This window comes from Psilocybe cubensis, chromosome 8 (assembly GCF_017499595.1).
Source record: "Psilocybe cubensis strain MGC-MH-2018 chromosome 8, whole genome shotgun sequence".
In the NCBI taxonomy this organism is placed as follows: domain Eukaryota; kingdom Fungi; phylum Basidiomycota; class Agaricomycetes; order Agaricales; family Agrocybaceae; genus Psilocybe; species Psilocybe cubensis.
This window is the reverse complement of record NC_063006.1, coordinates 1,566,497-1,594,430: the sequence shown is the minus strand read 5'-3', so window position 1 is coordinate 1,594,430 and position 27,934 is coordinate 1,566,497. Positions and strand designations below refer to the sequence as shown.

Genomic DNA, 27,934 nt, shown 5'->3' with positions numbered 1-27,934 from the left:
GAATAATTACGAAACTTGAAGCTCAGTACCTGGATACCGATAGAAGCTCTTGAATAGATCGACATGTCTCCGAGTGAGATTTATCTTGAATGATTATCTCCAATTTTTTTCCACAACCAACTCAACCTGACCGATGAGGATGTACAAAAGCTACATCTCTTCAACAGACGTCGTCATTGAAAGGCAGAGTCAACGTACTTGGCAGTAGAGGATTGTCTTCGTCGGTAGATGATTCAGTGTTGTCCGGCCTTGATTCACCGAATAATCCTACAATGGGAACATGATACGCGTGTTCGAGGTGTTGTGTTCCATTGTCAGCTACCCCTTGTAGGAGTGCTGACGGACTAGACGACAGTATTAAAGGGACTGCTGTTCGTAGCTTGTTGAGACATCCTACTTTCGCTTCAGATACTTTCATTCCAGATCTTTTCTCATTACATATATCTAAAGTATTATGTTTTCCCCCGTTTTTTCTACGATTTTACTGGCCTTGATAACCACCGCTGCCGCGACGTACGTCTATTTCCCTCACGGCAAATTCGATATACTAATATTTTATTCTTGTATAGCAATAATAGTCCAGTCTCTGTTAGCACCACCTCAGCTGCACACAATTACACCGTCAGCGGAACATCCACCACCAGCTTTGCCCCGCCAATTTATACCTGTGTGGTGTATGTCAATGCTACTTCGAGCAGAGGGGCGTACGCATCTACATCATCGGGATTCCCAAACTATAATATCTCCAGCACCTCTTATTATAATCCCAACGCAACTTACGGTTATACATCGTCCGCTTCAGCAGTCCCCACTATCGTCACATCTTCTCTACCTGTGGACTTCGGTAGTTCCGTCACAAATAGTGCCTACGCCACACTGTCAAGTGTCAGGTACTCAGTCAGTACTAGCTCGGCTTCAGCAGATTCTGTCTACATCACTCGCCCTTTGACCAGCATCGTGTACGCGACTCTCATCACGGCAAACGCCACCGTTTCGACAGTTTATGCCTCTCCTACTCCCATTCTTACCGGGTACCCGTCCGGATTGCCAGTTTGCAGCCCATACGGTGATGCCCCCAAAGGAACGGTATCTGCCACATCTACGGGGGCATCACAATCAAGTGCAAATGCCCTGCAAGCGAATTCGAAGACCGACGACAGCCAACCCAGCACGGGATTCGCCATTAAGCAAAACATTGCCGGTATCACATTTGGAGTTGTTGCTGGAATTGCGTTGGTGATGGCTTGATTTAGGCGCTTATTTATTTTTAATTTTTTCCCTTTATTACATTAGATGGACAAACATTTGACGATCCTTTATGTTCTGTTTTCAACTTCGCACGTGAACCCTGTTCACGGGGATTCGTTCCCCCTTTAGAAAAGGCTACAGGTTTATTATTTTAGTGTCAGTAGTGATGATGTAACATATGAGGCACTGCAGGTCAAATACTAGATGATTGAAGCTGTATCTTGGCCAGAAGAACTTCAATTAGGCGCCCACCAATTTAGTTCGATCGTACGATATGACGGGACTGATAGACGAAATTGGCTTTTTGGTATTTCTTCAAATGAGTTCAGACCCATATATACGACAAAACACCCAAAGGCGACAATCAAATTGACTGTGCGGACTACAGAATAGCCGCTATTCCATTTGCCACAGCGTTCAGCAGGCCGTAATCTGTTAATTTCGGTATCGCAGGGAGAGAGCTAACAAGCGGTAAAGTACCCGGGGCAGTTTGGGTAGGGGGGTTGTGAGGAACATACCCACCAGAACCATAAGTGTCAGCGGCAGCAGGTACCTCGAATGGATGCGCCTCTGTATTGAAGACATCTGTTAAAGAAAGACAACCATGTCAGCCAACGTAGCCAAAGAAAAGACAAGCCACAAACATTTATCCAAACTAATTTTCGATGGATCGTCGAGTGTCAAGTACCTGGTAGGTTTGACACATTGTTGAGGTTGCGAAAATTGGAACAAAGAATTGTAGAACGTACAGATACTTAAGAACCTCTGCAAACCAGAAGCTCTCCGTGTCGTCAACCCTGTCTGAACTGCTGTCATTAACATCCATAAGACCGGCGTACCCAGTAACTCCGTTTCCTGGTACTTTGAGATATTTTTGGAAGCTCTGCACGGCAGCGATGGCTCGGTCGACGTATTTGCTATCGCCCGTTACTCTCCATGCGTAAAAGTTAGACTCCAAAACCTCGGGCCGGAGTACGTAGTCAGCTACGGTGGTATAAAATCCGTGTTCTTGATAGAAAGTGGACTGCGACAGTGTCATTGGGTTGCCCCCGGTATATCCACCGTCAGCCGACCGGAATGCGAAGACCTCAGGACCAATTCCAGTGCTATGAGAAATTAAAAGAGAGAAATAGCATTGGAAAGGAGGACCCACGAAGTGGAGGTATAAGTGTTCCAACAAGCGTCAACAAGATCGAGGCCTATGTCAACCAATGTCTGATTTTTGAGAAGTCGACCACCTTTATAAATTCGTTAAGTAACAACCAAATGGGATGTAATGCTAAACTTACCAAGTAACCAATTTCCACCATGGAAGCAAGCCAGATGTGAGCTTATATGAACGATGTTTCCATTATCATCGTAGTCAGCCAAATAGGTATAGTTGCCCACTGTCGAGCGCTATAAAAATCTTTAATCCGAGTTGAAAAAAAAAACACTTTCAAAAAGCACGCACTTTGAGTAGAGTATGAATTGATGAATCGACCGCCGTTCTCCAGGAATCCACAAAAAGAGCATCGAGGGTATTATTAAGACGAGGATATTTGATAAGATATTCGAAATAACTGTCAGAGCCCCCTCCCCATGTCTGTTGACGGAGATATCAAAACAATACAATTCCATTACGTGTAACGTATATATACTCACAACATATTTTCCAACAGGCAGGCCGGAAGCTGGATCAACTCCTTGGCCAGGAAGCCCCGGGAGAGGGGCAGGCCCTTGAACAATGTGTCGGGCCGACTTCTCAGCAAGTTTCCTGTACTTGTCATCCCCGACATATTTGCTAAGAACCGCCCATTCAAGGGTTAGCTAGATTCAATTAGACAAGACAACCAAATATTGTAGGACATCCAACATACAGTTCCAGCTTCTGCGATGTTGGTCTTCGAAGACAGTATTAAACAATGTCCATGACTTTTGAAAAGTTTAGACTCACAACTTCGTTTTGGGGAGTATCGTTGCTAAAATCAATGTGACCGAAAGGAATGTCATTTGTCTGGAATGCAGAAAATATCAGGCAGTGATGTTCAAGGTTTCGAGAGATATATTTACCCCAACCCAAGCGAAGGATAACTTATCCGCTAACTGCTTCGCTTTATTCACAAGAGCTGGGTACTGTTTTCCACTGAGTTCATAAGAACTTAGAAGTCCTCCTATGTACCGAATGGTGGATTCGAACACACTATACAGCGAAAAGGTTTATGGCGGAGTAAAAGCAGTCGAAACACTTGAGTTACCTGACAGTATCCTCCGTGTTCGATTCGCTGAAGTCGATATTCGATGCAAATTCCACTGCTTCAAGGAAGAGGTCCTATAGTATTACCAGGACGTGTCAGCAATTGAAAATATAAGGACAAGATTGCTCACATCAAGATCCATTATTTTCTAAAACGAGATATAAATGCGTCAAAGAAGTCATTACCGACCATATATCTCGCCATGTTATGTTAAGAAGCACTCACCATCGTGGTCATCGCATCAACAATAGAAGCACCTATTTATAATTCCAAACGTTCCTGTAAGTAATGATAAAATATGACCGACAGAACCTACCCCATCCATTACGACCGTCACGAAAACCTTTTAATCAGTTGGGTGAGTCAGGTATTCAAGGATGGGTTAGGTATCGATGGAGACAAACTTTTACTGATTGGGGACACATCGTCATGACCCCAAGCATATTGTCTGACGGAACATTAGTCGGCAAGTAAATGACGAAAAAAAATGAACGAACTTGTAAACGGAATAACTATCCGTGAACATCGCCTTGACAGCATCTTTGTACTGAGATGCTTGGGGAGGTGCAACAAGACCTTGCTTCTGAACATAGTTGGCACACACGTCTTGAGGTAATGAGAGGAAAGCTCCAAGAGCAAAAATGAATGTGTGGTACGCCACCATGGTGAGGTTGGCAATACGGTTTACTGGAATAGTTGGGGGGGAAACAACGAAGTTTTCTGACAAGGCGAGGCAGTCGGCAAACGTCTCTTTTAACAGTCGACGAGGTGGCGTACCAAATCTGTTTTCCTCCCTGACATGCTCAATAGAATATGACGTAAGTAAACCCGATCACAACTTCTAGCCTCTACTTATCGCATCAAATTGTAATTTGGGCTGACCGCTGAGCTAAAAGCTGCGACGAGCAGTCAGCCTCTCAAGCTAAAATGTCAAGACAATTCGGCAACCAACCATGGCTAAATAATGGTATTGTACAGCCATGAAAGTATCAAAAGCGAGTTAGGTATCTAGTCCGGGTTGAGCAAAACAAAATATATCCTCGTCACGTATATTCTCAATCCCGTGCCTGCAATAAGAGAATGGTGAGCCGAGAACAAGGGCAAAAAAGCTTTGCAAAGGACTTACTTCGATTTTAAGTGAGACCTCATTCCGTTGAAATTAGTCAAAGGAGGGGGTTTGTCGTGTGGACCTTCAACTCCGAGATCATGCGGGCGATATACCAAGGCAGAAAGCTGGATTTGAGGGCCACGCATGGCCGCTAAATTGGCGCTCGCGGAAGTAGGATGTATTGCTGCAGCTGGTATACCTGGAGCGGCACCGTTTGCGGTAGCATCGTCATTAGTAGAAGCGGCAGCAGCCAGAGCAGCAGCCTTGACTTGTTTGTCCCTAAGACAGTGCCTGCAGCCATAATTCTTCTTATCGATCTCTTGTTTGATTATGGGTGGTGGTGTTGTGGGGACAAGGAGCTTCTTTACTAGTCCGTATTCGTAAGGGAAACCGCCCATGTAGCCGACAATATCGTCCAGGGGAGTAGTGAATGAACACTGCATATCTTCGTGTCGGTGACTATGTCCAATCTAATTACTCTCGTCAGTGAGTGATTCACGCTGTGAGGGAACAACTCACGATGCTGCGCGAATCTAAGACCATGGAAGGGTCGCAGGATGTACATACAAGAGCGAAGCCAACTTGGAGGAGGTAGTTGCCTCCGTCCCGGTCTTCAGCAAAACCAAGAGCGCTGACAGCTTTCTTCAAAACATTGATAGCCTGAAAAGCACACTCGATATCAGTGCTATCTCTGACATTCCCATGCAGCCAACAAACCTTGTCATCCTTAACAAAATTCTTCGAATCCCAAACAGATTTTTTACCTGTCCTCAATCTAGCATGCTTTGCATTTCCGACGAAACATTCGTGCAGACATGCCCCCGCAAAATCAAGACTTTCATCGGGCCGATATTTAGTGTCTAGCCTCGGGCATCGCGTGCACAAAAAACGAGCTGTTACCCTCTCCACAGGGTGTAAAATATTCTTGCTAGCGGTCTTCCAATTCTTGGGGAAACCGAGGATAACACCGAAGTCGCTCTTGGCGCTGTCGACCCACTTTTTCAGCTGACTGATGAGAAGATCTTTAACCGTCTTATCCTTGGTCAATGAATCGAAAACGGTCCCGGTCGATGATGGGGTTTCAGCAGACTGTAGCATAGCTACCACGGGAAGTTTACGGAACGTCGCGAGAGACGGAAGATAGGGATACTCCTTGCTTGATCGAAGGTGCTGATACGCTTTTTCTACATCTTTCCTGCCATTCATCAAGGCCACTTCTCCGTTTCTCCGATCGCGTTTTTCGGTCAGAGCAAGAAGCCTGGATTCAATATTATCCCGCAGGACTCTAACGTCTGATTCAGTTGTAAGTGATGCATTGCATATATTACAGAACCAAAAGAAAGATATTGAAACATACCAATTTCATTGATCCTCTCGATAACCTTGTTTTTGTATCTTAAGTAGTGTCCAAAGTCCGTATTAAGAAGCTCTCCTCGTTCCCAACCATACTTGGACGCTAAGATCTTGGTCCTATGTATCTGGTCAGAGACTCTCAATAATCAAAAGTGATATGTACGAACGTATTTTCATTAGATTCTACGTTTCGCTTGAAGATCAAAGTTCTCGCTCTATTCCAATTATACAACTGAACACAAAGCTAATTAGAAAAAGTCAGCGTCCCAGTCTATCAAAGTCTGTTCATTTAAAAGTGGACCGACCTTCATCCACTCCAAGTTACGTTCTTGGCGTCGCCTGTACATCTAAATACATAATAATGAGGATTTAACAATGAAAGTGGCCACATAGTCTCAACTGACCTCGTTGTAATTGTCTCTGGATGAATACGTAGAGTGGAATCTGACAGCTTCCTCCCATGCTGCTGGACGGCAGTATGATCTAGTTGTATTAGGCCCTTCGTCCATTATCAGGTTTACATAAACGTTTGAGAATCAAAGGGAGGGCTTACAGATAGAACCAGAATTATAGGAAACTTTATCTACCGTAGAAGTTTGGGCGATCATTTAGTTAAGAGGCGTCAACGATGTACACAAACATTACCATCCAGAGACGAAGCTTCGTTTGTTGGTATAATCGCAGTTGCGGGATCAACAATATTGTTGTCACCACGCCGCACTGGTTTTAGAGATCTGCTGGATAGCTAAACACCAGCATTCAGAACATGTTCACAGCGTTGACGTACGACAATGATACGCAAGATTGCTTCAAGAAGAGGTTAGATGATGATTCACATAATTAACGACGAAGCAATACCTTCTTGCACAGTCGAAATCTGAGGGCAAATGATTGATACAACATTGCAGTTTCATTACCGCATGCCTGAAAAAATAGAAAAATCGATTAGCGAAGCAAAGGAATTATACATACCACAAACATCATTACTTACTTCGCAGTTGCCAGAATCAAATACAAAGGCAGCATATGCAGGCTCTCCAAAAAATTGCTTTGGAGGTTCAGGTAGCGAAAAAGTCTCTTTACCGAGATGTACAAACATAGAGTTTTGAACTTCAAATACACATCCAGAGCCTTTTCTAGCTTCGCGCCAGATGAACTCGGCGTCAGGACTCAACAGTGTGTCGCATAAAGTTTTGGAGGTTCTTGCTGTAGCAAGGACGTGTTGAGGCGATCCTGTCAGTATCATGATTTCGGCCAGGAGTTCCAATGGCAATGATAAAATGCCACATGGTTTAGATTCCAAAGACGAAGAAGGATCGGTCTTGCTAGCCAGGGAGCCACCGGGTTCAAAAAGCTGTGCGGTCTGAGCCGAAACTGCTGCAGCATCGAGACGAGGTTTCTTGGGAATGTGCACTTCGCATTTAACAACAGACGTGTCGGAATCTTCAACATTAGGGTTTGTAGAGGACGAAGATGGCGTCGCGTCGGATGTGTGTTCCAATACACTCTCTTCTCCTTTCCATATCGTAACATTAGTGTCGGCTATCCATTCATAATCTGACCTTGTGCCATGCTCACCTTCATCCCTTTCTTTTCTTTTCCCAATCGCAGCCCCTGAAGCAGAAGTGCTTGTTTCGGGGACCGGATTCACCTCAGTGTTTGAAGGAAGAAGTGGTTGAGTGTCGCATTGCACAGGTGAAGTGTTCATGTTTCTCAGTCCTGGGCAAGGTTCACGAATGTGAGATAGCAAAGAGAAAGGATGCCGGGGTGGCCAGTGCACTCGCAGCCTGGATGGAAAAGAAGTGTTAACAAGCGGAGGTCGCACGTCGGTGAGTATCAAGAGTGAGAGCTTGCAATTATGCTTGATATTGCCTTCACGGAAAGATGGTGGTTTAAAGTCGATACCTTGAAGAAAAGGCAGAGGAACAAAGGCGTGTATCACAAGTGGATCGTTCAAAAAGAATACAATCACTGCGCAAATAGAGTCAAATTCATAAATTGATGTCACAAGTATCACAGTCACAACTGTTCTCAAAGATCAATTACCAAGTACTCGTGAAGCGCCACCATGGGCAGCACGTTCACACGCATTGATGGCTACCGCTCAGTAGCGCCCAACAACTTCTTCAGCCAAATCCTCCGGCCAAATTGGCTGGTCGACTCCATTTCCCCTTGAGCCAATATTATATCCAGGTTTGACCATGCCCTCTGGAAACGTAAGAATAGGCTTGACTGTTTTCACAGGAACTCCAAGAGCTCGGTTTTCGCGAGTCTCAAAGAAGTCGGGATTCATAACAGCGGCTTTGTGCTCCTGTAGCATGCGCAAGTATGATGGAAGAGTTACTATGACCATGTTGTCGGTATTGCGAAATACGGGGTTTCCGTAACTTGCCCATGTTTTTTTCCAAACCTCAGAGGGATAAGTAGAGCAAGAGTTGACGAGCCACTGAGAATAGTAGTTCAATGCAGCCTGTCCAAATGTTATAGAAAACAGTCAAACGTGGAACACATTTTGCAGAAAGCTCCACGTACATCAATGACGAACGAGCCACCCTTCTCTGACTTCTCTATCAGTGCTTGAAGCACTGCAGTAGCTCCGCTTACTCCAGTACTAGATGGGGTCAGTCAAGTTTATCAGATTCAGTAGGACACAAAAATTACCTGCAATCGGAGTTAGGGAACCCAGGCGTCACTGGCTCATCGTTACCCATTGCCCTTCCATATTCCAAAGATACGCCACAACACTATGAATGCTTCAGCATTTGGTAAATCCGAAATGGAAAGTAGAGCCTACCGCATCGCTGATTTGTTGCCAACCAGAACGATAAGCCCAAGGACCATTCCACCCATAACAATTCTCGCGGAGGTAGATAATGCCTCTTTCCTTCCCTTTGAAGAGCTCCAAAATATCATTTTTGCCAAATCCCCATTTTTCCATGGCTCCAGGTCGGTAACCGTCAACGATTACATCGCTTTCCTCAATAAGCGCTTTCAATCTGGAACGATCTTCTGGCTTCGTAAGGTCAAGATGCGCATTCCATTTGCCCCAAGCAAGGTCGCATAGCAGGACTGTCAAGTCGGAGACGTCTGGAGAAGTAATACGCATGACACTGGCACCTAACTCAGCCAAATCACGCGTGACAGTGGGAGCAGCAATTATGCGCGCGAGTTCGAGAACTTTCAACCCATACAGGGGGCGCGATGGATAGGTGCGGCCATCAACGGGTGTCCACCACCCGGGCGCTTGTTTGGGATTTGGGATATGATGCAACTCGTACAACCCCACATGCGCGTTCGCCTTTCCGTGCTCAGAGTTTAAATACTCCTCGGTGGACCAGCAGATCGTGCCTGCTTGTCGATATTTGTCGTTCATGAGAGTGTCAAGTTCTTCGGCCGTCAATTTGGATACTTTCTCCTGGTACACCGCGCAGCCTCCAGCGAAGTCGGTCACTTTTTCTTCTTCGGGGAAGACTTTCAATGCCCTTTCAACGGGGCCGGCGTTCATACTAGCTATACAAAATAGGTTAGAGAAGGCAAAAACGCGACGATAATAACAACATACTATGGACGTGATAGAAGCGCCCGTCCTTGGTTTTGTATATATTGGTTGCTGCCGCTATCAAAGGAGTCCCATCCATGCCTTTGTAAATGTCGCCATCCGGGAAATACTTCCTGTACTCAAGATCTCGAGGGCTTATCTTTTCTCCCAAAGGGTCAATGACAGGCAAAAACTGGGACATGATGAACAGTTGTGCATGGTCTCTACAAAGCAGAAACGGTCATACACAGAACCTGATAAGAGAAACATGGAGGCACATACGTGTTAATGACAACCCTTTGATAGTCAACTCCATATTTTTTCTTCAAGAGGACATTCAGCATTGAAGCCTGGAATCCCTTGATAGAAGAAATGCTTTCTGCAAAACGCCAGTTGATCGGAATGCTGGGATCATCTGTACCAATGAATTCGATGTATTTTGAAGCCTCTTTGATTTCTGTGGGCAAGAAAGCGTGCAACGGGTTCTGTATAATGCCTTCATGAAGCAATTTCAGGCTCTCGGCAGGAACAGAGTACGATTCCATGGATTAGAGCGTAGAAGTTAGAACAGGGTATGAGGGTGTTGGATATCGGTGAGTACAACTTGGACACTCTTTATATACCATTCCTTCATCAAGACGGTTGTAATTTTTACTGGAAAAACAAGTGATATGTCTCCGAGGATCAAGCAGATAAAACCAAGTTAGTGAAGACATATCTCGTGTAATGGGGATACGTCAACGACTCTGGATATCTTTTCCGTTTCTTGGCCGCTGAGTTTGGCATTTTGGCCCCTTCGTAGGTAACGCGTAGGTGGTCATACATGTTTTTTGTAGATAGAATAAATAGAACTACTTCGGTGACGGAGACAAGCAGCCTCCGAAAAGGTATGTTGTTACGACAAATAGATGGATTATAACTAAGCACTGCCAAAGGATTAGCTAGTGAAGCGCAAATCCGTGCCGTAATTCGACAACCGGTTCATAGAAAGCCGGTATGGCTTCGGCATTCTGCTCTGGAATCCTACGGCTTTCTAATTTTTTACCCACAACACGGCGAGCGAAGGGCTTGAAGCTTGACCCGAGAAAAATTCAATAAATCGTAAGGGTCATTTAACTGCGCTTTTGGACGTTATGACACGTAAAGTGCCTTGTTTCTGAGGGAGCAGGCAATTCAAAGTCAATTGGAAGCATAAATGTCATTAAATCAAAACAATCATTATACATGACATCAAAAAAATCACAAGATACACAAAGGATTTGGGGGTCTACGTCGACTAAATGGATTCGGTTCTGTAGCTTCTCCACCTACTATTCCTTTAAACCTTTTCCGATTTCTGAGTGACATTGGCACCAACATGTCCAGTGGCCATGTTGTTGAGCTCATCTTCCTTGGCATCGAGGTCCCTGACGGAATACCAGAACGCAATGCCAGTCAAGAATGCAAGGACCCCCATGACACCATAGTTCCAGACCAAGAGTGGGTCGGCAGAGAGCGCTACACAAAGAGAAACTTGGTTAGATCCTGAAAATACTATACAGGACTGTAGTGATACTCACAGACGAAGGCCTCGCCGATGGCAGACGAAAGCGCCGTCATGAAGAGGAAGATGGACATGACGAGTGAGCGCATGTTCTTGGGTGCCTTAGTAAACGCATATTCGAGCCCGGTGATAGATGCAAAGATCTCGCTGATGGCAATGAGGATGTACGAGCCTGACTGGATCCAAACGTTGAGAGGAGAGACACCGCAACCGTCGCTCGAAGCATGTTCACCACAGGGGTTTGTCTATTAAAAAAATGAATTTTTTAGTTGGTTTTCATTTTATATAGAGTTGGTACGAGATACCTTGTAGATGTAGTGTTGAAGAACTGTAAATGGTGGTCAGTAAGTCGAAGAAAGAGTATCCACTCAGTCAGAAATGCTAACCTGCAGCCCAGGTCATAGCAGCGGCACCAGTCATGAATCCTGCCGTGATCTTCTTCAAGGCGCTGAAGTTGAGTCCCATGCGGCGAAGGCCAGGATAGATCTGTGGGACATGTACTGTTTAGCCCACTGCAAATGACATGAAAGTATGCTGACAAAATACTCACAAACATATCGCAGATAGGGATAAGAATGATTAATGCGAAGGGATCCAAGTTCGACAACACATCGTTAGGGATTCCATTCAAAGTCATGGTGGCCGCCTGCGAGGTCAAGTTGTTGTTAAGTTGGTTATAGGTCAACCCTAAAAATCATTCAGTCATTTGTCACAGCCAAAACAAAAAAAAAAAAACGAGGAAGAAAGAGAAACAAAAAGAGGCAGAAAAAGAAACATACAGTAAATTGGGTACCACAAAAATACACCGCACGCTTTGATCCCCCTCTGGACTTCATCGACCCATTGATCATCAAAGTTCATCCATGCTGGCTTCTCGCCAACAATCTTGCTTGGCTTCGCGTTCTCCCAGAAGCCAGGCGCCGTCATGTTCCTGTATGTTGTCACCGGGTTGAGGCTCCATTTTCCCCGCGCGGCGTGGCGCCAGAGCTTGATGGCGGTGGCAAGGACTGATCCCGTGGGAGGCGATCTCTCATACTTGTTGCGTCCAATGTACAGAACAAGTGGGCAGAGCAAGAAAACGGCGGTGGGGAGTGTGTACGAGAGATAGAATCCAACGAACTGTGTGATGCAATTAGCTTCAATTACTTTACTTCAATGTTCATTCGGGGAGAAAAGAGAAACCGCCATAACAGATCAAAGGTGCTGGCATGCAGTCCAACAGCGCCGTCAACTCACCTTCTCAGCGTAGGTCATCCCGATCTGGCCAATTAAAGCACCGATATTGATAAGAAGATAAAAATACTGCATAGAGAAAGATAACAGATGTCAATGACCGTGATTGGTTGGGGTATGAGAATTGCATTACCATGTAGACTCTCAGGGTAGTCAACGATGGATCAACTATTACACGCTCTCCGCTTTTGGTGGTTATGACGAACTGCTTAGTGCGCTTATATTGCTCAGCGACCAATGGCGAGATGTTTGCCTTGAACAGTCCAGTGCCTGTACCACATCGCCAAAAATTCCCAGCAATTGAGTACCCTGTGATACACGAAAATTTATGGTAAACACCCACCGAGTCCCATAACGATCAGTGCCACAGAGAAAGCGCCAATCGCACCGCTGGATTCAATGACACCCGGGACAGCGGACACAATGAGAATGATATGTCCAATAAGTGCGATGACCACTGCCCAACAGATTGTCTTGAATCGACCCCAATGGGCATCAGCAATGTAGGCGCCAAGCAAAGGGGTGACATAACACCTGCATGGACACCATGTCAGTTTGACGTTGATATTGATTGGGGAGCACATGTATAATCGATACAACTATTTTTGGCACGTACCAGAACTGGTAGAATGTTGTTAGACCTGTCGAAGCTCGTTGTCCCATGTTCAGAGCACCTGCTTGCCCATGCAACCCCGCTGAACCGGTATGTGAGCCTGGAGGGAGAGGCCTTTGGATAAAGTTCGTCTGGATTTTTGGGCTCTAGTTGGATTTGAAATCATAGAATGGTAGGTAGAGAGACTCACAAATACGACACTGGATCCATAGAACTGAATAATAATGTTAGCATTGGCAATGGTAGATTAGAAAAAATGAAAACATACCGAAAAACGTTCTGCGAATTCGACGATCGCAATTACTAAGGCGTAACAGTCAGCGTGGTGTTTAGAGAAATCAGGAACCGAAAAATCGATTTACGGTAGGCGTTCCAGGGGACGCTGTCTGGGATACGTCGTAGGGTAGCTCGTTCTTCCTCAGTAGGGAATTCGAGACCGTCGTGAATACCATCAAGTTCATGCTCCAACTCTGACTGTTTCTCGGAAGAATGGATGGAGTCGTGTTTCTTATCGTCAGCATATGCTACGACCGCTTGATCATCGTGCTGAATAGCAGACATTGTTATTGCTCGATGAAGCGGAGGAAAATCGCTAGACGTTGAGCAAGAAGCTGGGTGGTAAAGCCCAGAGGTGGCGAGCGGAAAGAAGCTTTCACGAAGGATCTAGGACCTGGCTTCTGTCCTTTTAAACCACGACCTAGGCAGTGACAGCAGATGCACATGCTCTGATGGTGTAGTGTTATTATTAGACATTTCCTTGGCGTAAATCGTGTTAAAATAGGACTCGGCTATTCGTTGTTATCGGGTCTGTGGAATCAGATATGTGTGCCGATGTTGGATGTGACTGGGGTGACTGGGACCCATTGGAGTTGTCCTTGTCACTTTACACACAAAGGTGGCGGGTACGGTACCCTGAGCTCTAATGCATTTCTGGCTGAATGGAGGAGTTTGTACGGCAGATGCTAGACATGGAAAACGGTAAGCCTAATCTGTACATTTAGCTTCTCGTAACCAAGTGACCTTCAACTTCATGTGACTGGGAATAGCATACTGTGAGCTGTCGAGAATTGCGTGTATGGCAGAATATGCGAGACCATGGTCTGAGAAGTTATCGACATGTCCAGCTCCATGAAGCTCCAAAGAGTAGATAGGCTGGAGCCGGTTTGAAAATTTATGCGGCTGTCTTGACACGATGACACGAATCCAGCCTCGTTGTAAGCCTGGAGACTTACCACACACGCAAACACGCACCGCAGGCGGACGCGCACAACAAAACGGCGCACAAACGCGAGCCCAGATTGGGTCTCGCTAATCAACTTACAAAGATATTGAGACCGAAAGACAAAAGGGAAACAAATGACCTTCGTTGCTTGACTAGAACGCTACGCAACGAAGGTAAATATATTATAGTAATTTACTACACATCATGTATTGACTAGAACGCTACGCAACGAAGAGAGCGTTGTCCCTTCTGTTTCAGCGAGTGAGGCTGCCGATCCCGACAGCCTTCCACTTTTTTTTTGAAGCCGACTACGTACCACCGCCGCACACTGTTACCGTTACCGTAAATTGCCCACACTGTATACCGAATCGTCGCGGACCACTCGAGCGTCGACCCAACGACGAGAAGAGCTTGGATTACCCTCAGAGCTTGTTCCAGGCCTTACTGTTTTCCGCAAACCACGAACTGAACCCCAAGGTCCACCGCCGTCACCGTCTGCCTCATCAGTGAATCTCAGCTTCTCAGATTCAGCGACCTCTAACTCAGAGGACGAAGACCATACCGACACACACACTCCCACCGCGATCAGCAATCCGATCAGAGATCGACGCAATCGCCGCAACCCTAGGTATCCCACCGTTGTCAGAGTCAAGATGCCAAACGATGACGATAAACCGCTCGCTACGGTTGTCCAAAATAAGATGAAGGACGTACCGATTCTCACACCAGGGAAGATTGATCCTCTGGTAATGCAGCAGTGGGCGGTTGCTTGCCGCAAATACATGAAGCATGCAGCGAAGTCGCCAAAAGAAGTTGTGAAGTTTGTGGCCGATGGAATGCAAGAACCAAGACTGGTGGCTTGGTATCAAGCAGATTCCACACGGATTGATGAACTGCCGCTGGAGAAATATCTGGAGGAGCTTCAAGTGCTCGTGTTGGAGAAGAAGTGGGCTCACAAAGTCCGTGAACAGATCCTAACGTCCTATCAGGGCGACCGTATTTTCATCGACTGGAAGATCGAAATGGAGAATTTGAATGCGATCTTGAAGACGATGGCACCAGAGGGGTACGCCTTCCCCAATGAAGCATTGAAGATACAGCTCGAGTCACACTTGAACCAGGAGCTTCGTGAGTCGCTCGGATTCGAGCCAGTCAAGGCCACCGAATTAGCCGCCTGGTCACTGGAAGTAAAGGACCGTGACGACCGCCTTCGTGAGGAACGTGCACGCACCCAACGTCAAATCGATGCGAGCTACGCAACACGAGTGGCTGCACGCAGGCTTGACAAGAAATCCTTGTTATTGCGTCTCTCGGATAGTCCAAATCCCAACCCTCGACCATCAAACAGCGAGTTCGATAATGGGGTGCGAAGGCCACTGTTACCTAAAATCACAGCAGAAGAACGTACATTACTCGACAATCACAATGGCTGTACCAAATGCCGTCGATTTTACGTCAACCACCGCGCAAGGAACTGCCCAAATGGATGGCCAACAGCAAACGGATACAAGACCCTTACAGAAGAGATGGCATTAAAGGCACAACGTGAGAAGGATGCCAAAGAGCAGGGCACTAGGAAGTCCTTGCCCGTGGGGCAAATCAATGCTTCCTCCTCATATACCGTGCATGACGAGGAGACAGATTCTGATTCGTACGTCCCTACCATGTCTATGACCGTTCCGCACCTCTTTCCAGTTATGGAGATTGAGGGGCCAGCGGTTGTGGATTTTCCTCTTCGCATTCGACCAATGCTTGATACGGGATCTCCTTCCACAGTGATTGACGAGACACTCGTCACCCAGCTCGGCCTCCCCCGATATCCACTACCACCCGCCGAGGACAATTTGTCATCGATTGACAATACACCGCTAGAATGCAGGGAGTATGTTAAGATTCGGGTTGCATCAGGAAACGGGAGCTGGATATCACGGACACATAAAGCAAAGATTCATCAAAACCTATCTATACCGCTGCTACTTGGATTGTCATTTCTTTCCCCAGAAAATATAGTCATTGATACTCGGAAACGAACGGCTATTGATAAGCGTTCTGGATATGATTTAATGAATCCACCAACAAGAGATACTCTTGCTGCAAAGAGCACTGCTATCTGTGAGGGATTAAAGACGGACGCAGGGATAGATCAGGACAAACAGAGAAGATCGGCCATGGCAAAGGAACAACATCTGCGATCACAGGTCGAACCAGAGCGTGCAAAACAGTTGGTAGCAGCGATTAATGAGCAAATCAGCAACATTCAATTTCAGCAGAAGCTATTGCGCATGGACAAAGAAATGAAAGAGAAATATCGAGATCGCTTTCCTGACCGCCTACCAGACAACGTAGATATTCCTGATCACATATATCACCGGATACGATTGGTGGACAAAGACAAGATACATGCGGGTCGAGGATACGCTGCTCCAAAGAAATATCACGATGCATGGAAGAAGCTTCTTGACGAGCATCTGGCCGCGGGACGTATCCGACCATCCTCATCTGAATATGCATCGCCAGCATTCTGCATTCCAAAGTATAAAAACGGAGTACCTGACCTGTCAGTACCACCACGATGGGTAAACGATTATCGGGAGATCAATAAGAACACTATATCTGACAAATTTCCACTTCCACGAGTAGATGACATTCTTGCAGACTGTGGAAAAGGCAAATTCTTTGCAAAATTAGACATGACCAACAGTTTCTTCCAAACACGAGTACACCCAGACGACATTCACTTGACAGCTGTGCGTACACCATGGGGCCTATACGAATGGGTTGTGATGCCAATGGGCGGGAAGAATGCGCCAGCTACACATCAACGGCGAATGACAGATGCATTACGGGAACTCATTGCACAAGTATGTCACGTCTATCTAGACGATATTGTGATCTGGGCAGACACCTTGGAACAACTATCAGAACGAGTAGAAAAGGTCTTGAAAGCGCTTCGGAAAGCGGGACTTTATTGTAATGCGAAGAAATCAGTCCTTTTTGCAACTGAAATTATCTTTCTGGGACATGTTATTTCCGCAAACGGCATTCACGCAGACCCTGCAAAGACAGACCGAATCAAGAAATGGCCACGACCAACAAACGCAACAAATGTACGTGGATTTCTAGGACTCACAAGATATCTGGCTGTCTTTCTCCCTGCGCTCGCGGAACATACTAGCATCTTATCACCACTGACAAGCAAAGAATGCGATCGCGACTTCCCCAAATGGACCGCCGATCATGATCGAGCCTTTAACGCAATCAAGGAACTGGTTACAGGGGCGGAATGCCTCACTGTCATTGATTACGATGACCCTGAAGGGAAGATCTACGTGACAACAGATGCAAGCGATAGGCGAACAGGTGCAGTCTTGAGTTTTGGAAAAGATTGGGAATCAGCAAGACCAGTTGCATACGATTCATATCAGCTGAAAGACGCAGAAAAGAACTATCCAACACACGAAAAAGAACTCCTGGCAATTGTGAAAGCATTGAAAAAGTGGCGCAGCAGTCTTTTAGGGGTCAAATTTGAAGTCTACACTGACCACCGAACATTGGAATATTTTCAGGCGCAGAAAGAGATGTCACGTCGGCAGATGAGATGGTCGATGTACATGGCAGATTTCGATTTCGAGATATGTTACATCCGAGGGGAGGAAAATGTAGCAGCAGATGCCCTATCAAGGATGCCGGACGAAGAGCCAAATTCAAGATTTGCAGCCTGTGCATTGGCCTATACACGGAACCCTAATCGCGCCCCAAGAGGATTTGTGGGATCAGTGTTATCTATTGAAATTGACCAGGAGTTTGTACAGGCAATAAAGGATGGGTATGATGCCGATCCGTTTGTTAAGCAATTTCGAGATGGAATGCAAAAGCACAGTCTAACAGGAGCACGAGAAGAAGAAGGGCTGATTTATCTTGGACAAAGACTAGTAATCCCAAACGATAGGAAGATCCGAGAACGACTGTATTATCTGGCTCACGATGTTTTGGGTCATTTTGGATTTGACAAATCGTATGAAGCATTACACGGGTCGTACTACTGGCCTAACATGCGAAGAGATCTCGAAAAGGCATATATTCCTTCGTGCACGGAATGTCAGCGAAACAAAGACCGAACAACCAAACCTACAGGACCACTTCACCCACTTCCTGTCCCAGACAAACGACTCACGTCAGTTGCATTGGACTTTATTGGACCATTGCCCGAGGAGAAGGAACGCGACACAATACTCACGATGACTTGCCGTTTAGGTACTGATATACAACTGATTGCAACTCACTCCTCATGGACCACAGAACAAATTGCGCACAAAGTTGTTGACCACTGGATTTGCGAAAATGGATTGATGGAAGAATTAATCTGTGATCGCGACACAATCTTTACATCAGATCTATGGACTGCAATATGCAAGATTTTGAATGTAAAGATCAAGATGTCGACCGCCTATCATCCAGAAACCGATGGAGCGAGCGAGAGAACAAATAAAACCGTCAATCAAGCAATACGATACTATGTGGATAGAAACCAAAAAGGCTGGTTAGACAAGCTCCCTCGCATTCGGTTCGCAATGATGAACACAGTAAATGCATCGACAGGATACTCGGGTTTCCAACTGAAGACAGGTCGATCTCCACGGATTATTCCTACAATGGCAAAGGCAAACAAGGATGCACCAATGGTGGAAACATCAGCAAGAGAGATCATTCGGAAAATTGAGATCGATGTGAAGGAAGCGCAGGATGCCTTACATACAGCCAAGATCCGACAAGCAGCTCAGGCAAATGAGCAGCGAGGTAACGAGATCGTGTACCAACCAGGCGATATGGTAATGCTCTCTACAAAGAACCGGCGACGCAACTACAAACGGAAGGGGAAGAAAAGGGTGGCAAAGTTCATGCCACGGTTTGATGGACCGTACGTTGTAGAGGCTGCCTTCCCCGAACGATCAGAATATACACTGAGGTTACCAAACAACCCAAAGACGTTCCCGGGGTTCCATGCCAGCCTTTTAAAACCATTCGTGCCGAATGATCCAGAGAAATTTCCGGACAGAGAATTGGTACGACCACCAACAGTGATAACCGAGGACGGGGTGGAAGAGACAGTGATAGAGAAAATTGTGGATGCGAGAAAACGTGGTAGAGGGATGCAATATCTGGTACGATGGGCTGGATTTGGGAAGGAGCATGATGAGTGGCTTCCAGGGCGTATGCTTGAAGAGAATGAAGCACTGGATAGATGGGAAGAGGAAGAGGCCGAGGACAAAGAAGACGAATAACGCCATAGAGAACAGACCCTTTCACGATGGAATTCTTCAGAGGGGGGAGGGGTGTAAGCCTGGAGACTTACCACACACGCAAACACGCACCGCAGGCGGACGCGCACAACAAAACGGCGCACAAACGCGAGCCCAGATTGGGTCTCGCTAATCAACTTACAAAGATATTGAGACCGAAAGACAAAAGGGAAACAAATGACCTTCGTTGCTTGACTAGAACGCTACGCAACGAAGGTAAATATATTATAGTAATTTACTACACATCATGTATTGACTAGAACGCTACGCAACGAAGAGAGCGTTGTCCCTTCTGTTTCAGCGAGTGAGGCTGCCGATCCCGACAGCCTTCCACTCGTTCATGATTAAGTTCTGGTGGACATCCAGATAAACAGACGGGAATGCATCCGTGAGCGTTGAGATAATTATAGAAGTAAACGCACATGTGCATGTCTAAACAACTATCCCCTTGCGTAACAGTAGCCACATAGTCCTTCTGGTAATATAGGCAGGATATATTGCAGAACGAAAAATAGCACAGATTTTTGCCCATTCCTAAAACACGCGTAAACATCTCCAAGTAGGTTTACAACAGATGAGGTATATACGCACCGTAAAATTTGTTCTACTCAGCAACGGATGTAATATTTAGGCCTTGTACCATGCTGGTAATTTGTGTTCCCTCGATAATGAACAGTTTTGACACTGACAGTCGTGGCTATGAAAAGGAGAGTTGGGAATCTTGGGATACTTCGAGATGATTTCGGATCAACGATATCAGTGAGACCGCCCGTCAAGCTTCAAGCCCAATGCTTTGTTGACTCGGGAGACAAAATATTTTAAGATAGATGATCCCAAATTAAAGGGGTAGTCTCGGTCCTGTTCAGGAAAGAAATATGATGAATACGGTCGTAATGGAGGATACTAATCAGAATGGATTGGCCTACAAATCACAGAAATACGGAGTTTACGAGAAAGCCCAGTGACACACTTCTCATCGACGTAGTGTCAGCTCCTGAAAGGAGATCATATTCTGAGGAACGAGGATCTCAAACCAGAAAGTCCCGTCCGCAGACTTGCCAGTTCGCCAAACCTTGGACCGCGAACCGTGAACCGCGAACCTTGGACCGCGAACATGGAATGGCGAACCGCGAACCGCGAACTTGTTTGTCAATGGTGCTTGATGAACAATAATAACCAAACAAAACGCAAACATCCACCCCGGTCCATCCCGGCATCGCCACTGTTTGTTTCAGCAGCACGCATTGACACACGCATTGACACCATCTCCCTTTGTCAAGGAGCAATGCGCGCTAGGGTCAATGTGTGCTGCTGTGCGGCTTGCTCAACATAACTGGGGTTAATTCAAGGTATATAAAGGTGCAATTTTGATTCTACGTTGTGCCCTTCAAAACATACCTCTTAATCTCTCAATGCCTGATCCCATCGTCACTCTCCAGACTCAAGGGACAGGGCCAAAATCATGAGTAAAATAGAAGTTAAGATGGTCATTGGTCGTCCCAGTTTGTGTTCTTCAATAAAATTGCTAGCACCACGAATTGAATACGGGTTACATCCAGAAATGCAGTTAGTTCTTCTAAAGTTAAACTGTTTCCAAGTATTGGAAACTTAACCAGGAGGATAGCTAGGTCGAGGAGATCCATGAGCTTGTAGATTTATTTTGCTATTCATCTCACTACTTATACAATTTATTTAAGTGGTGTACACAGGTAATTTGCTGCTGGAATATGGCGTTGTCACGATAATACTGTATGTTGACCAGTGCCCACACCACAACGGTCCATTGTGACTACAGTGTGTTGACCACCGACGGTAGTGTTGACCGATGCTGAGTGGCTCCCCGGGTCCTATTTGCATCACAGGCCCTTGTGCAAACAGGTTCGCGGTTCGCGGTTCGCGGTTCGGCAAACGGTTCGGCGAACCGACAAGTCTGCCGACGAGATGCCCTCTCTCAAACCTGGGTGGAAGAGGACCGAAAAAGAAGGGGTCGGAACTCGCTGGAGGACACCAGAAAAGCCAAAACGCACGTGGCATCCAGTATGTGGCTATGCTTTCACAATTTGCACTAGGGCCTGCTGACAAACAAAAGGCACGGCGCCGCAATGAGCGTCTTTCTTCTCTTTCATCGGTCCATCCAACTCGTGCGCACACAGGTCGTCTATTGTCACCACTGAGCTCTTCATTGCAGCTACTGTCGGCCTTTCCTACTGTCGGCCTTTGGGCCACGGAATACACTTAGACCAAAGCACGAGGCACCCCTTGGGAAACCCCCTTCGACTGCAACTTGGCATTTCCAGCTAACGTCGAATAGGACTTCATTCAATGGCGACCAAAGAGGATCAAGAAACCCTTCGCCTCCTCGTACAGCATGTCTCAAGAGCATTCTATGAGCCCAAATTCACCATCATCATGGACCAGCTCGCACGGCATCCTGTGTAAGTATGATATGTACATGCAGATTTCACAGCTGCGTTGTGCACTTCTTTTGACAACACTCCTCCTATCTTACATTCTGCCACATTTATGATCTTTCCTAACATTATTTGATGTATCGCAGTCTGAAAGACGATGATTTGGCGGGGAGGATGGGTCTTCAACCCAAGGAGCTGAACAAGGTCATAGCAGTGTTGTCAAATGACTCACTTGTTAAAATGTGGGTTTTGTCTATGATCTCTTCATCTAGTCTCATTTTATCAAACTGCTTACAAATAGATACCGTCAAAATGAACTCAAGGAAGGTGCTCAACGCAGTGTCGGAAAGCAATATTACTACATCGACTACGAGCATTTTTGCAACGTAGTCAAGTGGCGTATCGCAAAGATGAGGCACATCATCGATTCTACACTGCGTAACGTATGCATCTTTACATGTGCCCTCATTTCTTACCTTATTTATCGTGCAATCTTGCGACTGATTAGGAGCTGGATAACAAAGGCTATATATGCCCCCAGTGCAAGCAATCGTACTCGCCACTTGAAGTGGACAAGTTGATGGACTTCACACAGGGAATTCTAGTCTGTGAAATATGTCACGCGGAGGTGGTTGACAATGAGAATGCGGAAAGCGTGTTGGGGAGTAAGGATCGGATGCAACGGTTTAACAACCAGATGCGGTTCATCCGCGAGGGATTGCAAAAGAGCGAGGCAATGGTGTTGCCTGCGTATGTACCTTTTCCACCACTGCACCCTATACCACGTACTGAAATGATCACAATCATTCAGTTTCGACGTGGCGGCGTGGATTAAGAACAACCCCTCCGAATCGGATAAGAAGAACGCCGTTGCGGGCGGACCCGGGCTGAAAGTTGCAGGTGCAGATGGCAGCAGGAAAGAGGACGAGGGTGTGGGTGTGATGATGGCGATGGACAAGGACGAGTCGACACGACGTCTCGAGCGGGACGCACAGGCCGAGGTTAAACGTCAGCAGAATGCGCTCCCTAGCTGGCATCTCAAGAGCACTATCACGGGTGATCTCACGGCGCTCGGTGTGAAGGAAAGTAACCGTGAGGCGGCAGCGGCACTTAGTATGGCTGCAGGACAACTGGCAAACGATGACAGCATACTAAAGGGATTGGGAGTGATTGGTGGCGGACCGAGTAGGAATCAATTACAGGGTGTACAAAACAGTGTTGTGGGCGGTGTCGAAGATGTTAAACCTTCAATTAATGTAGAATCTGATTGTAAGCGTCTTTTCTCTGTTTTGTTTTTGGTTCCATTTTCATCTTGCTTTCTCAAATAAAAATAGTTTACGACCAATATTACGCCAGTCTTGCAGCCTCCTCGGCAGCTGCCTCCGCGCAACCTACACCAACTGCAACAGGGCTTCCCTCATCTTCCTCGAATTCGCCTGACTATGCCAACGGCTTCTCGCACGTCAACGAAGAGGAGGACGAGGACAAAAAACCGAATGTTGAGTACCTCGACTCACTAAACGCCTATCGAAAGCGGTCACGTAGCCAAGAAGATATCGGTGCGGGGGGTAAAGCAAAAGTGGCGAAGATGGATAATGGTATAGTGAATGGGTACATGAATGGGTATGGTGGCGGAATTAATGGACATGTTAATGGAAATGGCCATGCGGTGGTCAATGGACTTGTGAATGGGTACGAAAACGGACATGGACATGTAGTGGATGAAGCGCAGGATGCGATAATGGAGAGCCAAGGCGAAAGTGTGCCTGGCACAGAGCTGGACGACGATCCAATAGTCATGGGTACGTCTCCTCTTCTGTTGGAATTTGCGACTTATTAATATATCTTGAACAGTAAATGGAACCCCAAAGCCATACTCGCAGGTGACGGAAGAAGATCATGACTTGATGACTCCGGACGAGTATACGGCGTATTTCGAAATTGTGCAGGAGCGATCATAACGAACGGTAGTTGGTGGTGGATGAGAGAGCCGTGCCGGTTACCTATTGAGAAGCTGAGGGTGGACTTCAGCGTTGTGTGTTGAGTGCTGGGCACCTTAAAGGCGTCAGCTCGTTCCAGGTACCTTGGGCATCTTAGATTCGCATGCAAGAGGTTGTAAAGCAGTGCCGAATACTGTGGTGACGATGGTAATGGTAATGATGTGGTCCCACCGATGGACATAGATCTTTGTTCTGGTTTGGCGAGGACCACTCCTCTAACATGGGCGGATGCGTCTCAAAGTATGCGGTGGCAGTCGACAGCAGATACCTGATTAACTTCTTCCACCCAAGATTTCCCTTCCATTCAGCTCCAATTTTCCCTTCGTTTGTTAACTCCACGTATATCCAATTCCCTTTCCCCGTTCATCAACGTCATTGTCATAGACATCCTTCATCTTTCATTAGGGTTAGATTGGGAGTGTTACAGGGAGCAGGACGGCAGGACTACGTATATAATACTGTGCTATTATCTACTTACTGTCTACGGATTAGCAGTACTAGAAAGAAGAGACGTTGGAGATGAAGATGAAGGAATTGCATCTGGTTTAATTCAGTATCGTGCTGCGCAACAAATAAAAGTTGCGCTTCTCAAGTTTTTCATTCGAAGAAAAAGGTATCCACCGCAAGACCAGTGCTCTAGATTTCCGCCAGAATGTGATATCTACCATAGCCTAACTTTTTGACTCCATAGGTAAATCAGTTCTAGCATTCAGCACTATATACGGCCGTTTTTTTCCTTGACACTAGTTATGTTCGTTCTTTTAGTCGACAGTTAAGTTTACCACTAGTGAATTCTGGACCTTGGACTTTGACTGTCATTCAGCAACTGCGCTTCTAATTTATTTTCTGCTTCCCTTCTCGTGTTTTGATAAAGTAAAACATATTTTACAGGCATAAAAGCCATATAGACTTCACCTAGCAGTTCAGCAATCAATTCCCCAACTGATTTTCAACCCTTTGCACCAAAAGCAACCAAGATATCGACAATGCCAGCCATCCGTTCCATGTGGATCGTCGCCTCTTTGGCTCTGAGCACCGCGCTCCTTTCGTCCGCCCAGCAGACTCTCAGCAGCGGAGTCCAAGCCGAATACAACAGCATCTGCCAGGATCAAGCAGCCCAAAACGGAATCGAGGACCCAGGCAATTGGGTGTGGTCCGACGACGAAGAATACTGTGTCCCAAACGCTTTAGACTCCAATTCTCCAGAGTATGTCAACCGCAAAGATTAAAGGCACATCCAAAAGCTAACATAATTCCGCGGCAGTGACGTCCAAGCCATTGAATCTGGCGTCGAATCAGGCGTTGAGAACGGCATTGGCGCTGTCGAGCAAGGTGTCGGCGACGTCGCGTCCGGCGTTGGCAGCGTCGCGGGCTCTCTCGGATTGCGCTCCGCCAAGTTCGCGCGTGCGATCGAGGCCCCTCAAGCATGCGATGAGGGAATGTCAACTTGCCTGCAAAATTGCGGTGACTACAACCCAAAGAACTACCAAGACGGCGAGGCGGGCGCGTGGGCTGGGTGTCGCGCTTCGTGCAGCTTCCGCTGCAGTCCTGCCCGTGGAGGGTGCTGGAAGGGATACTGCTGGGCTGGGTGCAGCACTGGATTCCCGATTGTTGAAGGAAAGGAGTGGTGCTATACCACACAGAGCTATAGCCAGAGCTACCAGTACGTCCGGTGCAGCGATGCATCGCAGTGCGACAAGAACTGGAAGTGTGGAGGACCGTGCGCAGCGTTTTGAAGACAGTTACTATAGGGATTGAAAATCAGAATATACGCGGAGGATGTCCGGTATCTCTCAGGCTCCCGTAAGACGTACTAGTATGAAACCAAAACTCGGAAGTCTGTGGCCTATGTAGTGCAAAAAAAATCAAAAGCAAATAAATAATCATTAAGATCTGTGCAAAATTTGTTTGCATACCAGCTAAAAGGCCTCAGCCCCTGAAGCTTGAAGGCTTGAAGTCCAAATGTCAAATGTTCATCGCAATCTGAAGTGTTCTCAGCAAACCACTGTACAGTTGTCGCCGAAGACGGTGGAGACGTCGGATCGGACAGCGCACGGAGGGATGGTGGTGGAAGCTTGTTGACTACACAGGATATCTACGTGATCATGTGACTAACGACCGAATCCCCGAGGTTGTGACTATCACCCACGCGTCCACAGACGAATTTGAAGATTGTTTGAAGACCAACGTTACGGAGACATCCACAGTTGCAATTCCCTAGTAGACAGCGGGAAACACTGCATATTCATTCTTATCCTATATCGGCTCAGCACAGTGAGGTGTTCTTGAACCCGGGTATGCCTCTTTTATATCTTCGCCTTCCTCTCACCATGGGCTCCATCCGTGGTTCCAACAGTCCGTGGTTACACGAAATGGCTTTTTACAGACCTAGACCACGAACCCCACGCAACAAACACACAACTTTTCACAATCCACTTAAGCATCCTGGCCGCCAGCGTTCTAATCTTTAAGCCTGGACTTGTATCTATCTACCTGCCATACCCATTCACAGTATGAGCTGGAAATTGGTATGTAATTCATACATAAACAAATTCCCATGTGTTTCATCCTTTTCGTACGTATATCTCACACCCTCATTTACAAGCCTGCCAAAAACTCTTTCCGGCAATCCCAGGCAATCCCTTGACTTGAACACAGTCGGAAGCAGATTTAGTCCCAGAAGTCGCAAGTTTCAGGGAAATGTACTAGGTCCTCAAATTCTGACATTTGACGTGGCGGCGCAGACCGATCAGGGACCCGCCAAGTACTTTTAAGTAACGTTGACAGCCTCATCAATCACATTTGCTTTTTTATGTTGAAGTAATACCATATCTAGGACATTTATTGTTTCTCTCTTCAAGGGTGTAGGAGGTCGTGCCGGAAGAGTAACGGTCTTTGTATTGAAGAATTCCTCTCCTGGTCAGTTGGATCTCACGTAAATGTTGCCAATTGGTCATAACTTCACATGCTCCATTAAAAACCCTGACTGATACAAAAATCACACACACCTTTCGTCCCTGCCATAATCAGGTTAGATACTAAACCGTATGACATTAGTAAGGAGACGAAAAAATTCTCTTTGCCCCCGACCCCCACCTCTCTAATTCATGGACACGAATGCTCTAGATGAAGACGCTATACAAGCCATTACAATTAGGCGATGGTCAATGAGTACGTTTGCTGCTTGTTTCGCTTTATATAATTACATTTAATATTGCAGTGGCATCATTGGCAATGGTCCTCTATGAGTACGTTGTTACATTTGCTGAAGAGATGAAGTATATCTGGCGGTAAGAATCAAGGTGTTTTCGAAGCTATTATTGGACGTTTATAGCGAGATCAATCGAGTTAGCGTTCCGTTGAGGCTAGTGCGTCTCATATACATCTTTTCAAGATACTTCCCCATTATTGTTGGGAGGTAAGTCCCATATTTATGTGCCAGAATGACATTTGCAAGTGGCAGCTCATATTCGGTCATAGTATCAATATATTCCTTATATTTGGGCCGCTCTCGTCGACAAATATACCAAAGCTGCGTTGTAAAAAATGGTTCTTATTCCAGACTTGGGCAACGTGCTCGATCATGGGTGCACTGGACGCTATCCTCATGCTGAGAGGCGAGTACAATTCATGTTGGACCGGAAGCTCTGGATGATTGACGTTACGGCATCCTGTACCAGTATATGCCCTCCATAATAGGAACAGGCGAGTTGGGATGTTCTTGGGATTTCTTTTTGCGTGCCAGGTCATAGTGGAAGTAATTTGCGGGATACTGGCAGTAGAATTACCCTATAATGGGATTTGCGATGCTCACGGTATTCATCCTGCGGTCATGTTCTATGGGTGTGTTTATATATTTTGTCTGTCATACCAGCCGTACACCGACATTACAGAACAGTGCTTCAGTATGGATAACGCACATTTCGTTGGTTGCCCTGACAGCCTGGAAGTACGACCTTATGAGGTTGAATATTCCTATCGTCAAAATTGTCACTCGAGATGGGGCATGGATTACCGTCCTGATATTCTGTAAGCCTATGTATATGCTTTGTCTTTATGTTTCATCATGATAATTGCCGTGTCTATGCAGCCATATATACTACATTGGTCCCATTAGCATTTGTGCAA

General features: G+C 46.2%; 5 protein-coding genes across 5 annotated transcripts; 3 read left to right on the top strand and 2 right to left on the bottom strand.

Moving 5' to 3' along the window:
- Nucleotides 1-454: 454 nt before the first annotated feature.
- On the top strand, nt 455-1,248 carry JR316_0009000 (uncharacterized protein; the record flags this gene model as incomplete). The annotated part of the gene is made up of 2 exons (XM_047894711.1): nt 455-513; nt 570-1,248. 2 exons carry the CDS (start codon nt 455-457, stop codon nt 1,246-1,248), a joined length of 738 nt encoding a protein of 245 aa, XP_047746170.1.
- Nucleotides 1,249-1,630: 382 nt separating this feature from the next.
- On the bottom strand, nt 1,631-7,654 carry JR316_0008999 (putative mannosyl-oligosaccharide alpha-1,2-mannosidase 1B; the record flags this gene model as incomplete). Its single annotated transcript, XM_047894710.1, has 28 exons — nt 1,631-1,833; nt 1,893-1,936; nt 1,998-2,354; nt 2,402-2,486; nt 2,538-2,646; nt 2,702-2,833; nt 2,893-3,057; nt 3,108-3,131; nt 3,185-3,244; nt 3,301-3,430; nt 3,486-3,559; nt 3,616-3,633; nt 3,711-3,742; nt 3,802-3,828; nt 3,890-3,933; nt 3,983-4,279; nt 4,612-5,063; nt 5,113-5,253; nt 5,311-5,885; nt 5,951-6,063; nt 6,114-6,190; nt 6,252-6,293; nt 6,351-6,445; nt 6,500-6,529; nt 6,592-6,691; nt 6,745-6,753; nt 6,805-6,870; nt 6,938-7,654. 28 exons carry the CDS (start codon nt 7,652-7,654, stop codon nt 1,631-1,633), a joined length of 4,218 nt encoding a protein of 1,405 aa, XP_047746169.1.
- Nucleotides 7,655-8,050: 396 nt separating this feature from the next.
- Nucleotides 8,051-10,029, bottom strand: JR316_0008998 (Acetyl-coenzyme A transferase nodX; the record flags this gene model as incomplete). Its single annotated transcript, XM_047894709.1, has 6 exons — nt 8,051-8,416; nt 8,479-8,557; nt 8,608-8,690; nt 8,741-9,456; nt 9,509-9,708; nt 9,767-10,029. The coding sequence occupies 6 exons, from the start codon at nt 10,027-10,029 to the stop codon at nt 8,051-8,053; spliced, it is 1,707 nt and encodes a 568-aa protein (XP_047746168.1).
- An 11,688-nt stretch (nt 10,030-21,717) lies between these two features.
- On the top strand, nt 21,718-23,767 carry JR316_0008997 (Transcription initiation factor IIE subunit alpha; the record flags this gene model as incomplete). The annotated part of the gene is made up of 7 exons (XM_047894708.1): nt 21,718-21,830; nt 21,953-22,048; nt 22,108-22,249; nt 22,315-22,556; nt 22,618-23,075; nt 23,141-23,608; nt 23,661-23,767. The coding sequence occupies 7 exons, from the start codon at nt 21,718-21,720 to the stop codon at nt 23,765-23,767; spliced, it is 1,626 nt and encodes a 541-aa protein (XP_047746167.1).
- Nucleotides 23,768-24,792: 1,025 nt separating this feature from the next.
- Nucleotides 24,793-25,542, top strand: JR316_0008996 (Allergen Tha p 2; the record flags this gene model as incomplete). Its single annotated transcript, XM_047894707.1, has 2 exons — nt 24,793-25,013; nt 25,071-25,542. 2 exons carry the CDS (start codon nt 24,793-24,795, stop codon nt 25,540-25,542), a joined length of 693 nt encoding a protein of 230 aa, XP_047746166.1.
- Nucleotides 25,543-27,934: the final 2,392 nt, after the last annotated feature.